The sequence below is a fragment of the Cloeon dipterum genome, chromosome X (assembly GCF_949628265.1).
Source record: "Cloeon dipterum chromosome X, ieCloDipt1.1, whole genome shotgun sequence".
In the NCBI taxonomy this organism is placed as follows: Eukaryota; Metazoa; Arthropoda; class Insecta; order Ephemeroptera; family Baetidae; genus Cloeon; species Cloeon dipterum.
The window spans coordinates 2,707,793-2,728,376 of NC_088790.1; the positions used below are offsets into that span (position 1 = coordinate 2,707,793).

General features: G+C 40.6%; 4 protein-coding genes across 5 annotated transcripts; 2 read left to right on the top strand and 2 right to left on the bottom strand.

Annotated features, from left to right (window-relative positions):
• The first annotated feature begins 21 nt into the window (after positions 1–21).
• Positions 22–5,907, top strand: LOC135945553 (protein tamozhennic-like). Its single transcript, XM_065493311.1, has 6 exons — positions 22–205; positions 342–553; positions 620–825; positions 886–1,080; positions 1,962–2,534; positions 3,767–5,907. Exons 2-6 carry the CDS (start codon positions 352–354, stop codon positions 4,298–4,300), a joined length of 1,710 nt encoding a protein of 569 aa, XP_065349383.1. The 5' UTR covers positions 22–205; positions 342–351; the 3' UTR covers positions 4,301–5,907.
• Marc (Mitochondrial amidoxime reducing component) lies at positions 5,665–7,870 on the bottom strand. Of its 2 annotated transcripts, none has more exons than XM_065493312.1 (7): positions 7,766–7,870; positions 7,260–7,499; positions 7,039–7,212; positions 6,592–6,769; positions 6,275–6,492; positions 6,150–6,224; positions 5,665–6,086 (listed from the first exon to the last, which is right to left on the bottom strand). In XM_065493312.1, exons 2-7 carry the CDS (start codon positions 7,493–7,495, stop codon positions 5,960–5,962), a joined length of 1,008 nt encoding a protein of 335 aa, XP_065349384.1. In that variant the 5' UTR covers positions 7,496–7,499; positions 7,766–7,870; the 3' UTR covers positions 5,665–5,959. The 2 variants fall into 2 exon arrangements, with proteins under 2 accessions (XP_065349384.1, XP_065349385.1); XM_065493313.1 differs by lacking the exon at positions 7,766–7,870 and adding an exon at positions 7,628–7,642.
• A 331-nt stretch (positions 7,871–8,201) lies between these two features.
• Cow (Proteoglycan Cow) lies at positions 8,202–14,176 on the bottom strand. The gene is made up of 9 exons (XM_065492122.1): positions 13,847–14,176; positions 13,347–13,404; positions 13,190–13,292; positions 12,950–13,099; positions 11,824–12,266; positions 11,476–11,767; positions 11,326–11,423; positions 11,134–11,271; positions 8,202–10,131 (listed from the first exon to the last, which is right to left on the bottom strand). The coding sequence occupies exons 1-9, from the start codon at positions 13,949–13,951 to the stop codon at positions 10,022–10,024; spliced, it is 1,497 nt and encodes a 498-aa protein (XP_065348194.1). The 5' UTR covers positions 13,952–14,176; the 3' UTR covers positions 8,202–10,021.
• A 503-nt stretch (positions 14,177–14,679) lies between these two features.
• LOC135944900 (catalase-like) lies at positions 14,680–20,394 on the top strand. The gene is made up of 6 exons (XM_065492121.1): positions 14,680–14,885; positions 16,708–16,879; positions 17,896–18,368; positions 19,134–19,714; positions 19,923–20,055; positions 20,117–20,394. The coding sequence occupies exons 1-6, from the start codon at positions 14,829–14,831 to the stop codon at positions 20,222–20,224; spliced, it is 1,524 nt and encodes a 507-aa protein (XP_065348193.1). The 5' UTR covers positions 14,680–14,828; the 3' UTR covers positions 20,225–20,394.
• The last annotated feature ends 190 nt before the right edge of the window (positions 20,395–20,584 follow it).

Sequence of the window (20,584 nt, forward strand, 5' to 3'; positions counted from 1 at the left end):
CTGCAACGCCCCCTTCTCGCACCAATCAGCGCGCTCGCTGAGCCAATTTAAATGGCCGCACCTGCTGCAAAGCAAAATTGTGAGTTCTCGTCCTGTTTTGTACACAATTCACGCGGACCTTTGGACTAATTCGTATTTTCTTTGACCAGACAACGTGAATTGACTCAAAGAAACGGTTTGGCTTGGCCTGATTTCGTCTATGAAGGTATTATTTCTCCTAAACCGATTCGCCTATGTATTTACCTAGTTGTATTTATTTTTATCCCTCGCGAAGCATGTACTATGTAATGAGATCCCTTTTATCATAATTCATTTAAGATTAAATTGACGATTTATTTCAGCCGTGAGGACATGAATGGGGGCAGAGACGATGCTTTTCGCACCATGTACCAGTTGTCCCCGGCGCAGTTTTCCGAGAAAATCGCCCGAGCCCGGGGGACAGCGGACGAGGGGCAAATCTACTCGATGCAAATGCTCATGGAGAACACGAATTTTGAGTACATCACGGCTGAAGACGGTCCCTTGAAAATCGAGCTGCGAGACAAGCTGCAAGGTTTGCTTGAAAGCGAATTATTTATTTGACACGGTGCCAGATTATGATTTTATCCTTCCATTCCAGATTTGGTGGAGTCGTGGGTGTGCTCGACGCCGGTGTCGAGAAAATTCTACTGGTACACGATTCACATGCTGGTCACCAGGTCACTGAAGGCACCGCAAAATATTGAGAATCCAGCTAGAAAAGTGGCCGATGCGTTTTTGGCTCTGGCAAAATACGCCGGAAATATTTTCTCCAACCCTTGGAGGCCCGAATTCCGGCAGATAACTGTATGGGATTATTATAGACTCTTTTAGAAGAAACAAATTAATTAAATCTGTGGTAATTAGCTCTTTGGAGGGTTCTGGTACCACGAAGTGGGAGCTGTGCTGGATAACCCAAATTGGATCCTCAGCAAACTCGGATATGCACCTACCAGAGAAAACGAGCACATTTGGGAACTGTCTTCAGACATTTCTGTTGAGACCCTGGGCGAAATCCACTGGGCCTCCCTGGATTGCTTCGTGGCTGCAGTCGAGTGCCAGGTATTGCAATTTTCTGAGTTGTTCGTCTTGGTATCAACGGGATTTTGGCTCTGGAATCTGGACTTTATTATGATGGCACTCTTCATGATTAAGAAGCGAAAAGTTAAAGTAAAAACTTAGTTTCACAAAAATATTCACGCTTTATTAGTTTATTTTTTTCTAAAAGTGCAGGAAGTCTTTTTTCATCTGTCGCAGTTTTTGTAAATGCAGCCAACAGTTAAAATTAATTCATTTTTTTTTAAATTTTTTTATCGAGTTTTTCGACAAAATAATTTGTTTTACATCGATTTTGAGAAGACTTATTGGTTTCAACAAATTAAAATCAAATATTAACAGGGTGCCAAGAAATGGGCCGATAGTTTATTTTCCTTTCAAAATGATTGATAACCAAATACCACGAAACGTTGGATTATGACTGAATATTTTAAAGATTTCAAATTATTTGCATTCATTAGAGGGCGTATTCCGCGGGAACTTTGAAAAAGGGTGTGGTTCCAAGAAGGAGTGGCTCGTTTCGCCAAGCGTGGGAATAATTATTGTAAAAAATTTACTTTTTGCTAAGAAATCGCGGGGAATTTAAAAAGGAGGCGTGGCACGCTTCGCAGATCGTATTGTTCAAAGAAATCGCGGGAACTTTGAAATGTGGGCGTGCTTCCCAAGAAAAAAATAAAGAGGGCGTGGTACGTGTAAAAAATTGCGGGAAAACCGTTAACTTTGATAATTTTAATAAGAAAGTTTGCGATGGGGGCATGATTTTCAGGAAAAAATGGCGGGAATTGAACAATTTCCCCAAGATATTCGTCGCTAAAGTTGACACAGTCAGAATTCTTATTTGAAATTCCCGTCTAGAACTAAAAAATGGTGATCTATTTCTGTCCCAGATGATATCTCGCATCTTAAACTCTGTGCTAAGCCAAGAGCCGAGCGTGAGCCTGGACGAGGTGCTGCAGTACCGAGAAGCACACGTCGGCTCGTGGGAGTACGCCGTGCAGGGCCTTCTGTACCAGGCGCGCGCCCAGCGTTACGCCTCGCACTCGCAGCCCTACCCGTACCCCCTCCCTCATCCCCCTCCCCCTCCTCCTCATCAGCAGCAGCATCAACCTTGGTACCACCACCACCACCAACAGCAGCACCAGCACCACGCCGCTCAGGTGCCGCAAGTGCCGCCCCCTCCGCAGGTCTACTGTCCGCCGGCGGCACCGCACGAGGAAGCGCTCTACTACAACCACCTGCAGCACCAACAGCCGGCGCCGCAGTACTACCCGGCCACCTACCAGCAACAAAGCCCAACCTACCTTTCCTACCAGTATCCGCAGCCGGCGCCGCAGCCACCCCCTCCCCCTCCGCCCCAGCAGCAGCAGCAGCAGCAGCACTACGCCCAACCCTACTACGAGCAGTTTGACCCCTATCACCCGCAGCCTCCGGTCAATCAGCTGGAACAAATGCAAATCAAGGTATTCCCTCAATACTAGTGGGTTTTTTGTTTATTCTCTCACTTTGTCATAAAATACATTCATACACAAAAGTCATTTACAAAAAGGAATTCTCGAGAGAAAGGGCGAAACTTGAGGAAAACAAATTACTAACACCCTGTCCTGGAGGGCAAAAGCAGAAGTGAGCCCAGAAAAAAATCCAATTGAAATTCAGACCATTATTTTTCATATTTAAAATATTTCGGAGCAGGGGCTTTCAAGGGCGCATGAGATGTCCAAAAATAATTAATTCGGAAAAATTCAATCGGAAATTGTCCGAAAAAAATTTAGCAGATGAACTACCATAGCCTTACTGTCAGCTGTTCCGTAACACGCCAAATTTCAAATAATAAATCCATCTCCGTGTTAGACATTTTCCTTCCAGACAACTTCCATTTCGGACAAACATTCTGTTTGATATTACGAACAAACTTTGCATTTGGTAATTTGGATTAACTGGTGAAAATTTCAAATTAATACTTTTTTGTTAGATGATATCCTGACTGAAAATGAGAAAACTCTTGCTATATAAATGTAACAAATATCATTGGGTTTCAATAGCTGAAAAAGTTATTTTCTCGTTTAAACCAATCTTCGTAAGGCATTCAATGGGTGGTGACAGAGGGATGATTACTCAGTTGGAATTTCTGCTAATTTAATTTGTTTAAACGCTCGATTAGTTGAAAATTTTGACCATTTTTGATGGGGCGGAAAAGTGGTTGCTGGGGGTGAACACTTATATTTTTATCAGGCTATTTAGGGGATATCATGACGAGTGGAAAGGTGTGAAGTTATGTAAATATAACGCGTAGAAGCGGAGATTAAGTGAAAAATGTGTTTTTCTTAAATGTAAATCGTCCAAATAAGACACGTTTTTCAACCATCTCAAATCTAAAGTTCTAAGGGTCACAAATACGAAACACTGCAACTATTTTACTCTGTTTTACGTCCCAAGACGAACTGAATTGTTTTTAGATTGGTTGACTCAAACCCGTTGCGTAGTGAGAGGAAAACAAATAAAGTGTTAATAAAAATTACGTTTTTTAGGAGTTTTAGAGGATAGTATGCTTTGGCTGTCCAGGGGAGGTTAAGACGAATCTAACGGTGTGTGGTTTTTGAAAATCTAACCATTAGAGGCTGAGTTTTAGGCATGAAACCATTTACCTAAATAACCTATTTGCAAAATTAATTCCAAATTAATGACTGATTTGCAGGAAGAACCAAAGAGAGAGGCGAAGCAGCACCGGCCGGAGAGCTCATCATCTCGGAAGCACTCGCGCGCCAACTCGATGGACGCGGCCGCCGACCGGCACGCTGCTCTGAAGAAAAAGGAGGAGAAAAAGGACCACACGTGGGACTACGTGTACTCGGACCTGAGCTCCAAGGGCTACACCAAGGACCTGGGCTCGCGGCCCAACATCCTGTCCGCCGCCGAGTCGAAGCGGGAGCAGCAGCAGCAGCAGCCGCCCCCTCCCCCTCCGGCGCCCAAGGAAGAAAAGGAGGGGAAGCAGGAGGGTGGTGGCGACGCGCTGGAGTGGAAGTGCAACGCGTGCACCTTCCTGAACCGCGCCGAGAGCAATATCTGCAGCATTTGCTTCAAGTCGAAAGACCCGGTGCCCGAGGTCAAGGTGCCCAACTTCGGCCCCGAGTGTCCAAAGTGCACCTTCAAAAACTATGTCGGACGCGACTACTGTGATGCGTGCGGCGCCCTCCTCCGCTCGCCTAGTCTCGTCGAAGACCTTGTTTGAACCCTTTTCTTTGTTTGTGTCCGCCAGGTGCACCAGTTTCGTTTGTTAATCAGAGTTATTTAATCGTTGATCTTATTGTTTTTCTCCTTTAACCTGTGACATACCAGGACTGTGAATTTTAGACCAATGAACGTTTTCTGGGCTTCCAGCCATTAAATTAGCACAAAACATGCAATTTAAAACATTTTTCAGAGATTAAACAGTTTGAAAGCATATTAAACTAAAATTTCTCGGAAAAGCTGTTTTTCCTGGAAAATAACCAAATTAGGGCCGTATATTTTGAAAAATATCCAACGAAAAGATAAAATCTTGACTGCAAGTCGTTAAATTTCTGTACGTGGTTTTCCCAGAGCACTTTTCTATTGAAAATATTTGGAAAACATGTAATTTTCCACAAGTGGAGCACATCATTCGATTCATCTCACTAAGCAGTATCAAAAAATGTAAAATTTATTGGAATCTGATTAAGTTTTTCCTTTCCCCAATTTCCCGTAAAAGCCATTTTATCAATTGACTCGCTCTTATCAAATTTGATATAGCCAAACTAAAGCTTCATTTTATGAAAACCACCTGGGAAAAAATTACAGCTTACAGAAAGCCATCAAAGTCCTGCACGCGATTTTCCCAATAAACGTTTCCGCTGGAAATTGTGGAAAATCCTGAATTTTACTATAAATATGCAAGTTCCGCATTATTCGATGCGTCTCACAGAGCAGATTCCAAAAATTTAAAATTTTTAGAAACCCGACCACTTCAATTTTATTTTCTCCCCAATTTCCCGGATAAGCCGTTTCAAAAATTGATTCTTATTTTGCGGCAGAAAGAAATTTTGAAATGGTGAAAATTTATGAAAGACTGTTTTTGAAAAATCAAATTGTTCCTTCTAGCCGTTACATTTCTGCATGTGAATTTCGCGGAAAATTTCGGAAAAATCCCGATCTGTTTCTAAATTATTGAAATGACACATCATTCGATTCGTCTCAATGAGTTGATTTCAAAAATGTAAATTTTATTGAAATTCGCCCACTTTAAAAAATCATGGTAGAAGTGGAATCGAAAATATTTTGTCTAAAATTCACAGCCCTAGATATTAAGAATTCTGAGGAAATGCATTTGCTTTTTGAATTAGATAAATAATCTCCTATGAAAGTGCCTTTACGAAATTACATCCCAAAAATTAAAATAATAATTATGCTTCCAAAATAAGTCATGAAATTCGCCCCGTGTGCAATATAATAATTATGTTTCCTCGTTTGCTTCCTTTGTGCCATAGGCTGAAAGCGAATGTAACACGTTGACTGATGTGAGATCACTAAAAATCTTAATGTGTACAATGGGCTGTTAACACTAAAAGATTTCATAAATAAAATCTCGTTAACTTTATTTATTCCAACAATTTCGTCTTCATTTTAACACACACAGCTTAGCTTACCCCCATACGTTTGAAAATAGTTGTTATTAAATATTGCTTTAGTTTCTTTCATTGCTTTTCAAGGAAGCTCTCGCAGTATTAAAAATATATATTTTTTTAATTTTTCTGAGCCTTAATATACCATTACGGTGATTGGAAAATAATTATTATACAACAAACAATATTTTAAATCGATTTTGATAAAAAATTTCCTTGTGATTGAGTTCTTTGGAATGGATTATAGAAATTCAGGCTTGAACAAAGACCGGATCACCGATGCGAACAGGGCCCTCTTGGTAAACAGCAATGTGCTGGCCCATAATCGGAGAGTCGCCGTGGAATGGACGCACGGCCGGATCTGTGACCTGACGGTACCTTTAACAAACAAACCAAACTATAAGTTGAAAAACAAACTCAAGATGAATTAGCGTCTATTACGTTTTTAGAGTTTTCAGCGGCTCCATATTCTCATCCCGCTGGCCGGTGCTCGGATTGATTGTCGTGAACACACACCTAGATAAAGATGAAAAATATATAATTTTACGATTTGTTTTATTATTTACCTATCGCATGGCTTGGTGACTCTGAAAATGGTCTCGCCGATCCTGACCCATTGCCAGTCGTCCTCCTCGTATGGCTTGGCGCCGCTTCCGCTCACCACGAAATTAGGTCTGAACCAAAGGGGTGAGCATTTTGTCGTTCCCTCAGGTAGACGCTCGTTCAGGTCGGTGATGGAATTTTCATTGATGATCATGTACGCGTTGAAATCGCTAAAGCCACCCTAATTTTTTACAATTAAAAAAAAACAATCAAGGTGATTTCCAAACTCGGAATTTTAAATGAAAAAATAATTTTCTTAGCTAATAATTGTCATTTTTACCCCATCTTTAGGCTTGGCCAGACTGTAGGACAAGTGTTTTTCTTTGATAGTCCGCGTTGACTTTTCTTTTGGGTAATAAACGAGTCTGCAGCCAGAGTCCGATCCGATCATGAACTGTGAAAGCCACTTTGCAACGTTGTCGCCGCAGTCAATTGACTCCACTGGCTGACCCCACACGCTGTAAAACAAAATATTTACAAAAATTAGTAAAAAATATAATCTGGAAATTTTTTTAGAGCTTTCAAATTCTTTTAATTAAATGTTCATCCGCTTTTTATTTTTTTTTTTTGTATCTTTCCGTCAAATTTTGAGAGGGTGAATTTTAATTTTTATAAATTTGGTTGCCTTTTTGGATTTATTTTTCATTTTGACGCAAAAAAATGGTTTTTAATTTTTTACCAGCCGACGAGTTAATTTAAAAATCATTACAAAATATTTAGCGATTACTTTGCGACGATTTTTTCCTTGCCAGCTAAATCATCGATGGAGAAACTGATGTCAGGCATGTTCGGCGCGCTCAGGGTCAACACGGCGCCGTCGATTTTCGGCTGGATCAGTGTCATCGTCGAGTACGTCCTTGCCGTCTTGAACTCGTGATCTTCACGAGTTACCATGAAAACTCTAAATTAAATTAGTTTATTATTATTTTTAATGAGTCGCAGTCGCACCTGTCTCTGAGAATGCCATTTTTGACTCCGAGAGTGGCGCAGAGAGCGTCGTCGAGTTCTACCACTCCGCAGGACTTGATCGGGAAGCACCACAACTTGGAGAGTTGCCCAACCTGCCGCCATTTAGAGGGTGGTCGATTCTTTCGACTCCGATGGTACCAAGTGGCGGCCAATGTTAAGGCCACCGCGCCTCCGATTGCTAGCGCGGTGCTCGCCTCTCTCGACAACGTAGACATGTCACTAAAATAATTCAATATTTTAATTTTCAATGGGAAAAAAATAATTAAATAGTTCAAATTAAATAAATAAAAAGAGTAATTTATAGGATAAAATTTCTAGTTTAGTGTATTAGATTTATGTATAGTCACCTGTTGTTGCAAGAAACGTAAATAACAGAAAAAGGGAAAAAGCTGTTCAAATTAAACCTCAAATAATGTTATCTAATTTCTAGCGAATCGGCTGATTGAATTGAATAACAGAGATTAACAGGCTGACATTGCTCTCACCTTTGCCGTCTCGTGCAAGATCAGCTCACCACACGCCCCAGGCCCAATCAAGCTCGTCTGCCCAGACCCCAGACTTTTATCTCCCAACAACAAGTTAAGGACCAACTCAGGGGTGCCACATTCAGAAAATAAGAGAAAATATATAGCGTTTTTTATTGAGATAAGAGAATTATTTTATCTGTCAAGAAATATTACCAAAAATTCCAGATTGTAATTTTGTTTTACTTGTAATTCAATTTCATCTTCAATTTTTACTCAAAATTAAAAAAGGGGGAATTTTTGAAAGGGTAATTTAATTTTAAGAATTGGTTTTTATTAATTTTAAATAAAAATTGTTGGACCAAAAAATTAGGAAATGGTTAAAATTGTCTGAATTCGCAAAAAATAAACACGTCTCAATTTGCAGAGAAAGTCGGTAAATAAGGAAAGCAGAGAATTATTTCCATTTAACATATTTTGGAGTTTTATTTGTATTACATTACACAATACAATTAAATCCATTTAAGCTGTATTTAATGGTACATGGTGGACAATCAATACAAACTGAATACAGTTTGAAGCGAAATAAACTTTATATATATTTTCGAATAATATTTTAATCATTTCTGGGTTTAGTTGCGATAAGATCTCAGGTTGAACCAAGGTTTTCTTTTTTTAAACTCTTTACCCTCCACACTCGGAATTGTTGGCATTTCGGACATGCAGCTATTTAAGTATTTATATCTCGTGTGGTTTGCTTGACTCGCAGTCGTTGAACAATTACACTTATTACTCTCCGAATATCTATAATATAGTAGAGGTAACGTGCAGAAATATAATTATACCGAAAGCACTAAAAAGCTGCTTGAAATTTAATTCAAATATTGGGCCCTCTTCTTTAAAATGTTTGAATGAAACAATAAAAAATATATAGACGAGGGAGGATAGTAATCATATATAGGCTAGGTGAATATATATATAATAATAAATTTGTTTGTCACAACAACGCTAAAGGCCGGAGATACCATTTCTGCATATTCTAACAATAAAAATCGCCTCGCATCCACATCAAAAGCTATAAAAGCATTTAAGTTGTTAACATTTTGTGTGTGTCACATAACCGCATTTTTTGTTAGTTATTCTACGTCTAAATTTCGAATCAAGATACGCTTACACTTTACCATAGTATTTATTTTAAGTTAGTTGAATCTCAAATTTTTCCGAGTATAAAATGATTTCCTTGTCCGCTCTTACTAATACCGTTGAATATTTCTTTAATTGAATGTAAGGCTCTTTCACCTCCTTTTCTCTTTTAAATTCTTCCACGAATGCCAGAGCGTGAGTGTGTTGTGGAGAGCGGTGTAAAATGTAAAACCTTCGCGGTTCGCGGCACATATACATATATAGAGTATTTCGAAACACAATTATTCAACTTACACACTAAACAAAACGAAAAAAGCAAAAGCATCTGCAGAAAATCCAAAAAACAAGCGTGAGATTCGGCAAAATATAATGATTGCAAATGCTTTTGCCAACAAATTTGTCAATTATTGTACTCTGTAAACAAGAACAGTTCTATAAAATGAGGAATACTGCATTTCAGTTAATGTACACGCGCATCAATAAAAATATGGCATGATGAGATTGCAGTCGTAACAAATTTTTAGGAATGTTTTGAGTAGTCAATAAATCTAAAGGAATGTTGTCAATCTCGCCCAAAAAGAGGACACCCAAAGAAATAATTCTCACCAGCGAGATCGAAAAGAATGAACATTTTCCTCTCAACTGAAATTTCTCAGTTTTTTCGATCTGCTGGTGGAATTACTCGCTTCTCGTGTTGTGGCGTGCTTTCATGGCACTACAAAAGGCAGTAAAGCTACACAGAGAGTGTTAGGTTTTACACTTCACACCACCAGGGTGAAATATCCCTCGAGCAAACGGACAAGTTAGACAGTCGTGCGCGGTGTGGAAAAGTGATAACTTGTCCGTACGTGTGTGATCAAAGCTGTTAAGAGTGATTGATTACATCAAAAGTAGGCCTACATATTAAGTATATAAATCTGAAAGAAACGTCATGGGTGGACTTCATTTTGATCAGTTAGATTTTTGGTCTCCACTCCCCCCGGAAAGTAAAAACTGCTCTTTCTCTCTTCATTTCTTCGGTGATTATAATTAGAGACTTGCGTTGGCGGCCAAAAGTGAGTTTGCACAAGCATAATCTAGTTGAGTGGAGCTCTCATTTCGTAAATTTGTCAAAGTGTGAGCAGGATAGATGGTTTAGAAGTCGAGAGGTTTTTCAGCGCTACCCTCCTCTTCCACGTCATCGCCGTAATCCTCCTGGTCTGAGTCGTCAGAACCGTTGCTATTGTTTTTGGCCATAATCGAAGCTGAAAAGTGGGCGCAAAATATTTACAATAATTATTTCAAAAAGGCTTCAATTTGGATTCTGAGGAAAACCTATAAATTTGATTAGTTTATACTTTAGTATTACTCAGAAGTAAAGAGGAAAAACTTCTAACGGTGAGAAGAAAACTTTGAGTCTCACCGTGAGTAACAGACGCAGCCGACCGCTTTTGGTTCTCACATTGTCAGTTGAGACTGAAGCGAGCGACCATTTTGGTTATAACCGTAAGTACGAGAGGCGGCCCAACGCCTAAGGTTCCCACTGTGAGATCCAAAAGCGTCTGGCTGCCTCAGTTTCGTTCTCATTTTGAGAGCCACATTTTGCTTCTCATCGTGAGAATATTTTCTTTGAGTGTTCTTCAGTAAAATTTTGAGGTATTAAAAATGAGACTAACTGATCTCAACTTGAAACTAAGTGATCTTGACATGAGACCGAATAATCTCAACCTGAAATCGAATAATCTCAACTTGAGATTGAATGATCTCACCTTGGGACTAAGTGGTTCCTCTTTTTATTCCTCTTTTTTAATAATATGAATTGCAACGATTAAAAAAGGAAATTCCAGTTTTACTTGGATTGTCTAAAATAGCATAGTGATCGATTTGTCTCATTAGATATTGTCTCTGAAAAGTATTTCATCGCTTTAAATCGATTTTGAAATACATGCCCACTTCAAGGTAAATCGCGAGGTAAAATATTCCAAAACTAATCCAACAATTTTACTATGAATAATAATGCAGAATTTGGTTTTAATAAAGCTTTGCCGATTTTGCTGCGGCTTGAGCCATGAATGAGCAATTCGTGAGTGCTCCATAAAGGAATTTTTGTACCTCAAGAAGTTTTACAACTCTTCTGAATTTTTAGATTTTTTTTAAAAAAATATGATTTTTATGTTTGAAATTTTTTGTGTAAGGCATATTATTGGAATGTAACTATATCTGATGTAAAACCTCGCCAAAAGTCAATTAAAATTATTATTACTCACCACAGTCAGGCTTGCCACGAGTTCTGGTATTGGCAAATTCGACGCCGTGCTTGTCGACGCACCAGCAAGTGCCAATCGACGAGTGGCACTGAGTTGGACGGTAAAAGCCGAGGACATCACATTCAGGAACATAAGAGCCTGCACCAAAAATAATAAGTTTTAAATTGAATACTAGGAAAATTACTAACTGACCCAAAATGTCCTGCGAGATCCTCTGCTTGTAGGCGATGCACGGGCGCTCGGAACGCTCGAAACACCGGCACCACTCTTTTGGTGACACGTATCCATTCCTATTGTAAGAAAGATTTAAATTTGCGTGGCTGTGGAGAGGAGACGACTTACTTGTCTGCATTGCACTGGTCAAGGAATGGCTTGATGCAGTGCTCGCTCTTGTCGTGTTCCAGGTCATACAGTTCACTGACTGAGAGTTGCTCGTCTGTGTTCGAGTCCAGGTGGGCGAACATCCATCGCACCTCCGGTTTGCACGTGTTGGGGAACCGGGCGGTCGACTTGACCAACTTGCGCCTCTTGCCGGTGTGTCTGTCCTTCTTGGCATCGGCCATCAGCACGCTGAACCAGTCGAGCAGACGGTTGCCCATCGTCTCCAAGGCAGACGGACTGCACTCGGGAATTACTACATTGATCGAGTTAATGGAGGAAACATTCTTTAAAAAAAATTAATCCGTCTACCTTTGTTCCAGTTGGGAGTTCCCTTGGCGCCAAACTTGTTCTTCGAGTCCAAGACTTCGTTGTAGCTGTGGTGCTTGTCCTGGGCGAAAGGAGAACTGGTCGACTGGCCGCTGAACTTGCTGTACTTAATGTACTTGTAGTGCTTGTTGTCGTACTTGAAGTCCTGCGGAATGTAGTTGTACTTGTCCGGCAATCCCGAGGGCGACTTGTTGCTCTTCTTCATGGTGGCCTTGAGCTTGGCGTTGTATGCGGCCAGCCGCTCCTCCTTTTGCTTGTGGTGAGCCTCTTCCTGCGGCTTGCACGGACAGAAGCCCTTGCAGGCCACTCGAATGCTCGTTTTGTGCACGCAGTTGTGGTAGTCCAGCCTGCACACCGAGCTGTAGGTGCGGTTGTCTGCACCGCAGTGGAACGAAGGCTTCACCACTGGACAAGGCTTGCATCTCCTGCAAAAATGATTCATTAAGATCCTCAATTTCAGGCCTCTCAATTTCAGGATCTCAACTTTTAACTTTGGGCCAAATGTTCTCACTTTGAGACCGAATGATCTCAATTTGAGACTGAATGTTCTCAATGTTAGGAAAAATGATATCAACTCCAGACTCTATGATCTAATCTTGAGACCGAACGATCTCATCTTGAGACTGAATCAACTCAATTTGAGACCAAATAATCTCAATTTGAGACCAAATGATCTCAATTTGAGACCAAATGATCTCAATTTGAGCACAAATTATCTCAATTTCACGCCAAATGATCCCAACTTCAGACCAAATGACCTCACTTTGTGATCGATTGATCTCAACTTGATGCCAAATGATCTCGAATTCAAACCGAATAATCTCCTCATGTTGTGATTTTCATTTGAATTTAAAAAATGATATTTTCATCCGATCGTGATAAAATTTTCTATGGATGATCTCCTTAACGGGAAGAATCAATCATATTCATTTTGTTTTAAATATTCAAACAAATATTTGAAAATTACACCACAGACAAGTTAATAGTTCATGGCTCAAAACTCCTAAATAAATATTATTATTTAACAAATATATACATTTAAATAAAAATCACATTTAAAAGGTTATGTTAAAGTGATAAACAAAATAAAATAGCTAGAAATTCTTACGTTTCTGGTTCGAGTTCGTCTTCATTATCATCAGAGTCGTCATCTTCACTGTCGTAAAAGACATCATCATCGCCTTCACTGGTGGATTCAGAAGTTGGGTTCACTTTGAAGTCAGTGTCCTTGTATAAACTCTTTGGGATCACAATATCTCTGGAATCGTGTAAAACACTTCGTTATAATTACTTGAAATTAAAAACAAAACAAGAAAAAAAATAGTGAGAAGAATGAATTGTATCTCACCCGTTCCTTTGAAGCTCTTTTTTATTGACGCACGCTGCAGTGAAGGCGTCCTCGAGAAGGCACAGCTCCTTCTTTTTGCAGTTCAATGGGCCGCACAAGTCACCTGTGACAACATTAGTACAAGGTCACTGAATTTAAAAAAATTCAAATCACCCACTTTTAGGGTCATGGATCCAACGCTTCTTGTCTCCCTTCTTGGCGTTCTTCGATTCCTCCTGAAACAATAATTTAGCCTCGATCAGCCTGAGTCTAGTGCCCCTCTTCTCAGTTTAATCAAGCAAAATCAATAAAACGCGTGCATGTACGTATTACATAAATTTTTATTTGCACCAAGCAGGTGAATTTTTGCTCTCCTCCGATAATCACGAGCCCCTAACGTAAAAAAATCGTTTTTTCGCGACCGATGCTGCGTTATCCCAATAAATTGGTCGAAGATCGAAAAGAATTTTGAATATATAAATATTGAAAGTAAAAAAAAAATCAGCCCTGCACAGATGTCACTTTGCTCTCTTTTGCGCAAGTACATAACCGTGTGCGAATATCAGCTAAAATAGCCGACAGACATTGCTCAAGGAGATGTTTAGGTTGATTTCAAGAAAAATATGGGTCACAGGGCTTCGGCAGGGCGCACCCGCTGGTGCAACAGAGACATCTTACCTCTTCAGCAAACTCGAAGTCGCCCTCGAATTTCCTTTTCCTCTTGGCCTCGGCCGAAACGACAAGCAGAGCGGCCAAGATTGTCACCCAGTAGAGCAGCCTCATCTTGAATCTTGCAGCGGGACTCGACCCTCGGCAGGTGGAGACCCTTTGAACGCGCAGAGCACCTTGCAGCAGCAGTCCAAGCAATAGTGCACACTGCGCCCGTAAAATACACTGTTCAGTGGAGCGGCAGCAGCAGCAGCAGCGCAGCGGAAAGCCGTATCCCGTTCAATGCTACCCCGCACACCAGGGGGAAATGGAATCGTCCGCTCAGTCCGCTCAACTTGCACTGCGATCCACCACTGGCACCACTGATGGCGCCACTTTGCGCTCAGTGTTTTGATTTTGCTAGGCTGAAAATCGATCACATGACTTAAGACGGTTCAACCGGGTGGAAACAGGACCGGCGGAGACGCCATATTTTATTTATTTGGGATTTAGAACACAGACAATCAGACACACTTTCTTATGGCATCGAGTGGGCGTGATTTAATTTAAAATGGCGTATTTACTGGTCTTGTGTTTTACTGTTTCATTAAGTGGTTCATACCGGTTTTTAAGATAATAGAAGTATCTGATGTTTTTAATTAAAAATGCCTGCTAAAACTTTGAAAGATTTGTTCTGTTTATTAGTAAAATTGTTTTAAATCAGAAAAATCAGTCTAGAATTCCGATCGTGCGATTACAAAATTACCGGTTGATTTGAATTTAAAACTACCGGAACCGTCACATGACTGGCCGGTGGCCGGCCAACCCACCTCCTTCCCTTCCCATTTCCCATTCTCGGGCTCTTTAAAACAACCTGCTTGTCACTGCACTTTGCTTTTCTCCTCTTACCTTGTTGGTAAAGGTGAGGTCGTCCTTTCCGCGGACCGGCTGCTGGTTGGCAACACATCTTACATTGTTTCAGTCGTGAACTCAGTCTCGAGGAACCGAAAAAATGGCAGGACGCGATCCGGCAACGAACCAACTGCACAGTTACAAGGAGAAACAAGGCGTAAGAATTTTTTTTTCGATTTATTTGCCATGCATTTCAGTCAAAATTTCTGACAAAATGTTTGGTTAAACTTCAATCTTTATTCGATAAGAACCTTTAAAAATGAATAAGTAAAATAAATAAATGGCAAATTTTAAAAATTAATAATTTTAAAGCTCATATTCAGCAAAATGTTGAATTTATTTCGCCATCCTGGGTTTTATTTCGCGAAGATATGAATTTTTAACTGTTTTCCTAGCGGGAATTCCTTTTTCCTGCGGTAGAAGGCTAATAAGGGGTTTTTTAAGGAAAAATTAATTTTAAAAAGCAAAACCCAGGGGTTTTTCGCGTAGACGATGAACTTCGGAATTTCGTGTTTCATAACTTTTTGAGTGCAATTTAATTATACAGCTTGATTGCACTTTGAACCATAATTTCTTATCTATAGAAAGAAGACAAAGGTTCTTATCAAGCGCCAAATCTTGATGAGTTTGGTTTAAATCTTAATTGTTTGTAAAATGACATTTACAGCGTGCTTAAAAATGGTAATTTTCTCACTGCAGCTGCGAGAAGACTCACACAGCGGTTTAAAACGCAATAAAACCACTGCAATGACTCATTAAAATTGCAACGACAAAGTTAGCTTCGGAATTCTCGAGATATACGGGATCAAAAGTGCATTTATTTATAATTGTACCAAAATTTCTTCTGATTAAACTGCAGTCGAGATAACATTTATTCCTAATCAGTTCAAGTGGATGTTTTCTGAATATTATCTCTTATTTCATAATTTAGAATGAAAATTCTCTCACCAGCCAAAAATCCCTTATTCGAGAATTTAATTTTGATAGTTTTTCTTTGTTTTAAATTAAATTTAATCTGCATGCCCTTAGTGAAGTAAAAAAGATGTTAACGGCTGCACCGCTCTTTCTGAAAGTTAAGCTAACTGTATTTTTGAAGATTGAAAGAAAGAAAGAAAGAAAGGACCTGATTGGTCTGCAGGTTCGGGTGCCTGAAGGAGAGGGTCAACGCTCCATTTACACACGCGATTGAATCGCATTTATTTTGTTTCGCATGTACCCGCGCACCAGACACGTAGGCATGCTTTCGGCTTTCGGTTTTAGTGGGAGCACAATAAAAGGAGCCAGATTGGATGCGAATGGCTTATTTATTTAGTTTTAATAAAAATAGCGCTGTTTACTCTTTCTGATGGTGGTGTTTAAACGATAAACGTCGCGGGCACTATCAGGACTGATTATCCGCGTTTGTCCTCTAATTCACCTACAAGAGCACGAGACGCAAGAAGAGCAGCATTCCCACCGCAGAGCTTGAGAAAAATGCTGGAAAACCTGTTTGCTTAGCGGTTGAAAAAGTACTTAGGATAAATTAAATTTTATTATTGGTATTTGGGGTTGAAATTTTATTCAAAAAGAGATCAGGAAATTATTTTTAGACGTCATTTCATCCCTTTTTAAAGTCGAATAATACAGGGCAACAATTGAAAATACTTTTAAAAACAATTTGTTCTTGTCAAAAATGAAGCTTGCCACAGTAAAAATTCAGATTTTTCAAATTTTCTACAGATTTTCATCGCTTGAACACATTTTCTTGGCAGGTTTCGATTCCTCTCGTCGAGATGTGTCCAACAGCGTATGAAAACTTGTAGGGAATTTCTTTTTTTTTTTTTTAAATAAAATCAGATTTCAAGTAAGGAGACAGTCGTCACCATTTGCAGACTTTTCTCAAAAATTTACATTGCTACTTATCTCAATTTTGGCTTCAAATGAATTAATGTTCTTTAATTCACATTTTATAAAGCAATGTTTTTTTGTGTGACTTTCAGTCTACTTCGAAGCTGACAACGGGCCATGGAGCTCCGATCGGCGACAAGCTCAACACCCTGACGGTGGGACCGCGGGGGCCCGTGCTTCTGCAAGATGTCAGCTTCATCGACGAGCTCGCCCACTTCGACCGGGAACGCATTCCCGAGCGCGTTGTCCACGCCAAGGGCGCCGGTACGTTTTCTCATGCTTGTTTATTTATTTCTTTTTACTCTTAAAGGTCAACGACCGATACCGGTTGCTCAAGTTACATAATGTCATTTACGTAAAGTGTTTATTTTTAACCAGTCGTAAACATGAAGGGGATTTCAATGTTAAATTAATAATTTATTCGTGTTGCTGAATCTTTTTTTTCACGGCTTGCTTGCAATCGTGTCTTGGAAGTCAAAATGAAGCAGTGCGCCGCTTTGCTCACGTATCCTCATGATCCCCTCCCTACAGCTTGTTACGAGGCGGAATTGAATCACGTCTCGTTTTTTTCAGTTTGCTCTTTCATTTAGTTGATTCGCTGAGCAAACTAAAGTGATATAAATAGACAAACCGATAAAAACTAGGATTTGTTTAAGCATAGATTTTTTAAATTGACAGCCAGATTGTTGTTCAAACAAAGAACATTAAATGATGAGCTATATAAAATTTTGATTAGGGAAAATTATGCATGCAACATCTGACACAGCCATTTTTAAAATTTAAATTGAATTTTTTTAATAGAAACACATTAGTTGCCTTAAAAATAAATTCACCTAAAAATAAATAATTTCTCACCTGTTCATATCGTCTTTTACCCTTGAAACATGCTCAGGGTAGCCCTCGAGCGATCGGTAGACACTTTAACGTCGTCTAACGAGCTCTGTATTGGTTCGATTCGCAAGATTTGCACACCGTTGGAGCGGACAAGTCGAGAGCTTTCAGAATGTATTCAACTCGAACCCTTTGGAAGACATCAGGGCAATTTCAGGATACTCAGGAACTAGATCAGGGCGTTTTCTGAAGGCTTTCAAAGAGGGTCGAGTCGCACAAAATCTGAAAGCTCTCAACTCTGCCGTTCTCTTGGTAGCCATGAGGACGCTCAGGAACGACGTTTCTTGAGCACCCTAAGGGCTTCAAGAATTTTCTCAATTTTTTAAAAGCATAATTATAATTTATCCCGTATTTGAGAGATTCCTAATCTATTCCTGATCAAATTCCAGGTGCTTTCGGCTACTTTGAAGTCACGCACGACATCACCAAGTACTGCAAAGCAGACATCTTCTCAGCCATCGGCAAGCGCACTCCTCTAGCCGTTCGCTTCAGCACCGTGGGCGGCGAGAGCGGCTCGGCCGACACGGCGCGCGACCCTCGTGGCTACGCCGTCAAGTTCTACACCGAGGAGGGCGTGTGGGACCTGGTGGGCAACAACACGCCCATCTTCTTCATCAGGGACCCCATGTTCTTCGCCAGCTTCATCCACACGCAGAAGCGAAATCCGAGCACGCACCTCAAGGACCCAGACATGTTCTGGGACTTTATTTCGCTGCGCCCTGAGACCACCCACCAGGTCATGTTCCTCTTCTCCGACCGAGGCACTCCTGATGGCTACCGATTCATGAACGGCTACGGCTCGCACACGTTCAAACTGGTCAACGCCAAGAACGAGGCTGTCTACTGCAAGTTCCACTACAAGGTATTATATATTGTTTGAGCGATTTTAAAAATGCTGGTTTCCTCTGTTTGCTTGTTCGAGGCTTGAAAATTAAAAAAGCACCCAGGCTATTTCCACAAGGGTTTAAAAGACCGCCATTTTTACCCCCGAAAAATTTATCTGACGCGGAATTTTACGGCGAGTCTAACCAACTTTGATTTTTATCGTACGACCCATAGGAGCCGAGTTATTAATTTTTAATGTCGGAAAAAACGCGATTCGTGACATTTGCTACCTTTGGTTTTCGGGGCCCAGGCTGGGCTCTATGGGCCGGACGGTGCCGATTTTGGTACCAATTGATGCCTCTTGGTAGAACATGTCCGTCTGTGTTCGGTTTTGCAAAATCGGACCTTTTATCGAATACTTTTTCGAACGATTTTTTTCTGCCGTATTTTCAAAAAAAAATAAAATAAAAATAAAAATTAAAAATTCGCGAATTGAATTGAATGGGTTCCCATCGACTCCATCGCACAGGCAGGCCTAACGCTGATCTGGAAACCTTTTGCAGGGTACCCAGACCTGAGATCCTCGCCCAGGCCAGTTTTTATGATTTTTATAAGTACTTAATTTCGAGCGCATTTTGCGACGACTTTTCACTCTTGCCTGGCACCAACCTCCTCAGGTCACACGACCTGAGGCCTAATTTTGCTTTTTTGCCAGTGATTCGATTTATCAATTGTGTTGAGTTATTATTATTATACACCGACCTGAAAATTAATGTTTTGAATTTTTTTGTGTGTTCGCTAGACTGCTCAGGGCATCAAGAACCTGTCTTCCCAAAGGGCCGCGGAGCTGTCCGCTCAAGACCCTGACTACTCAATCCGCGACCTGTACAACGCCATCGCCAAGGGTGACTACCCCAAGTACAACATGTCCATTCAGGTCATGACCTTCGAGCAGGCCGAGAAGTGGAAGTGGAATCCGTTCGACCTGACCAAGGTGTGGCCGCACACCGAGTTCCCGCTGATCCCCGTGGGCCAGCTGGTGCTGGACCGCAACCCGAGCAACTATTTCGCCGAAGTGGAGCAGATCGCGTTCAGCCCTTCGCATTTGGTGCCCGGCATCGAGCCCAGCCCTGACAAAATGCTGCAGGGTCGCCTCTTCGCGTACGCCGACACGCACAGGCACCGTCTCGGCGCCAACTACCTGCAAATCCCGGTCAACTGCCCCTACCGCTCCAGGGTGGCCAACTACCAGCGCGACGGACCCCAGTGCTACACGGACAACCAGGCTGGAGCGCCAAATTATTTCCCCAACAGTTTCAGCGGCCCTCAGGAGTGTCCCCGTGGAAAGGACACTTCCTTCAAGACTGTTGGCGATGTCGGCAGGTAATTTCATTTTCATTTTTTTATATGTTGAATTTTTACCTTAAAAACATACTATGAACCACTCCTGAGATCGAAAAAAAAACCGATCAATTTGCCTCATTGGATATGATGTGTTCACCAACCAATTTCAATCTAAATTTAGCAAACTCTATATGTAACATTTTGCTCACATTTTCTTGAATTTTATGTTTTTTCTTTTGTTAAAAAGGTACAACAGCGGGGATGAAGACAACTTCTCGCAGGCAACCGAATTCTGGAACAAGGTGCTCAATGCCGACGAACGCACCCGTCTGGTCAACAACATTGTCGACCACCTGAAGGACGCCGCTGACTTTATTCAAGTATGTCCCCCCTCTTATTATAAATTTCAAGATTTCTTTTAATATAAAAACTCGTTTCTAGGATCGTGCCATCAAGAACTTCGCGCAGGTTGACGCGACCTTCGGCAAGCGCCTGAGAGAGGGAGTGGACAAGCACAAGAGCTCTTCCCGCCGCTCTGCCAACTTGTAGAGTGCAGCGCACAAAAAATGATGCGCATTCCTGCATTTCATTGATGATATGGTGCTTCTAAAGTTATGTCATTGATTTTAAGGTGCTGGTCTTATGCTTTGTTATATCTGAGTCAATTAATGCAAGATATTTTGTTATATTTGTATGAAAATAAATATTGGAATTTATAATTACGTCAATTATTATTTTAGGGCTTGCGAAATTATAGTTTATGTATTACAAAATTGAGGTATCTCGAGTTCTGATTAAGCTAGAACATCAAACTTTGTGCCAAAAGATGCCTAATTAGATGGCCGGAAACTTTTAACAGTACCAAAAATATTTGTGGAATTTTTCAAAATTGTATTAATTTAGAATATA

Excerpts from the sequence above, each read along its gene's own strand:
- Marc (XM_065493312.1), bottom strand. The coding sequence starts at position 7,495 with ATGTCTACGTTGTCGAGAGAGGCGAGCACCGCGCTAGCAATCGGAGGC. Across the intron at positions 6,493-6,591 it reads TGGCCAAGCCTAAAGATGGG|GGTGGCTTTAGCGATTTCAA; the intron begins GTAAAAATGACA and ends GTAAAAAATTAG. Across the intron at positions 6,225-6,274 it reads GTCACCAAGCCATGCGATAG|GTGTGTGTTCACGACAATCA; the intron begins GTAAATAATAAA and ends ATCTTTATCTAG.
- LOC135945553 (XM_065493311.1), top strand. The coding sequence starts at position 352 with ATGAATGGGGGCAGAGACGATGCTTTTCGCACCATGTACCAGTTGTCC. Across the intron at positions 826-885 it reads CCGAATTCCGGCAGATAACT|CTCTTTGGAGGGTTCTGGTA; the intron begins GTATGGGATTAT and ends TGTGGTAATTAG. Across the intron at positions 1,081-1,961 it reads TGGCTGCAGTCGAGTGCCAG|ATGATATCTCGCATCTTAAA; the intron begins GTATTGCAATTT and ends TTTCTGTCCCAG.
- Cow (XM_065492122.1), bottom strand. The coding sequence starts at position 13,951 with ATGAGGCTGCTCTACTGGGTGACAATCTTGGCCGCTCTGCTTGTCGTT. Across the intron at positions 13,405-13,846 it reads ACTTCGAGTTTGCTGAAGAG|GAGGAATCGAAGAACGCCAA; the intron begins GTAAGATGTCTC and ends TTATTGTTTCAG. Across the intron at positions 11,272-11,325 it reads GATCTCGCAGGACATTTTGG|GCTCTTATGTTCCTGAATGT; the intron begins GTCAGTTAGTAA and ends TTTTTGGTGCAG.
- LOC135944900 (XM_065492121.1), top strand. The coding sequence starts at position 14,829 with ATGGCAGGACGCGATCCGGCAACGAACCAACTGCACAGTTACAAGGAG. Across the intron at positions 18,369-19,133 it reads ACTGCAAGTTCCACTACAAG|ACTGCTCAGGGCATCAAGAA; the intron begins GTATTATATATT and ends TGTGTTCGCTAG. Across the intron at positions 20,056-20,116 it reads ACGCCGCTGACTTTATTCAA|GATCGTGCCATCAAGAACTT; the intron begins GTATGTCCCCCC and ends ACTCGTTTCTAG.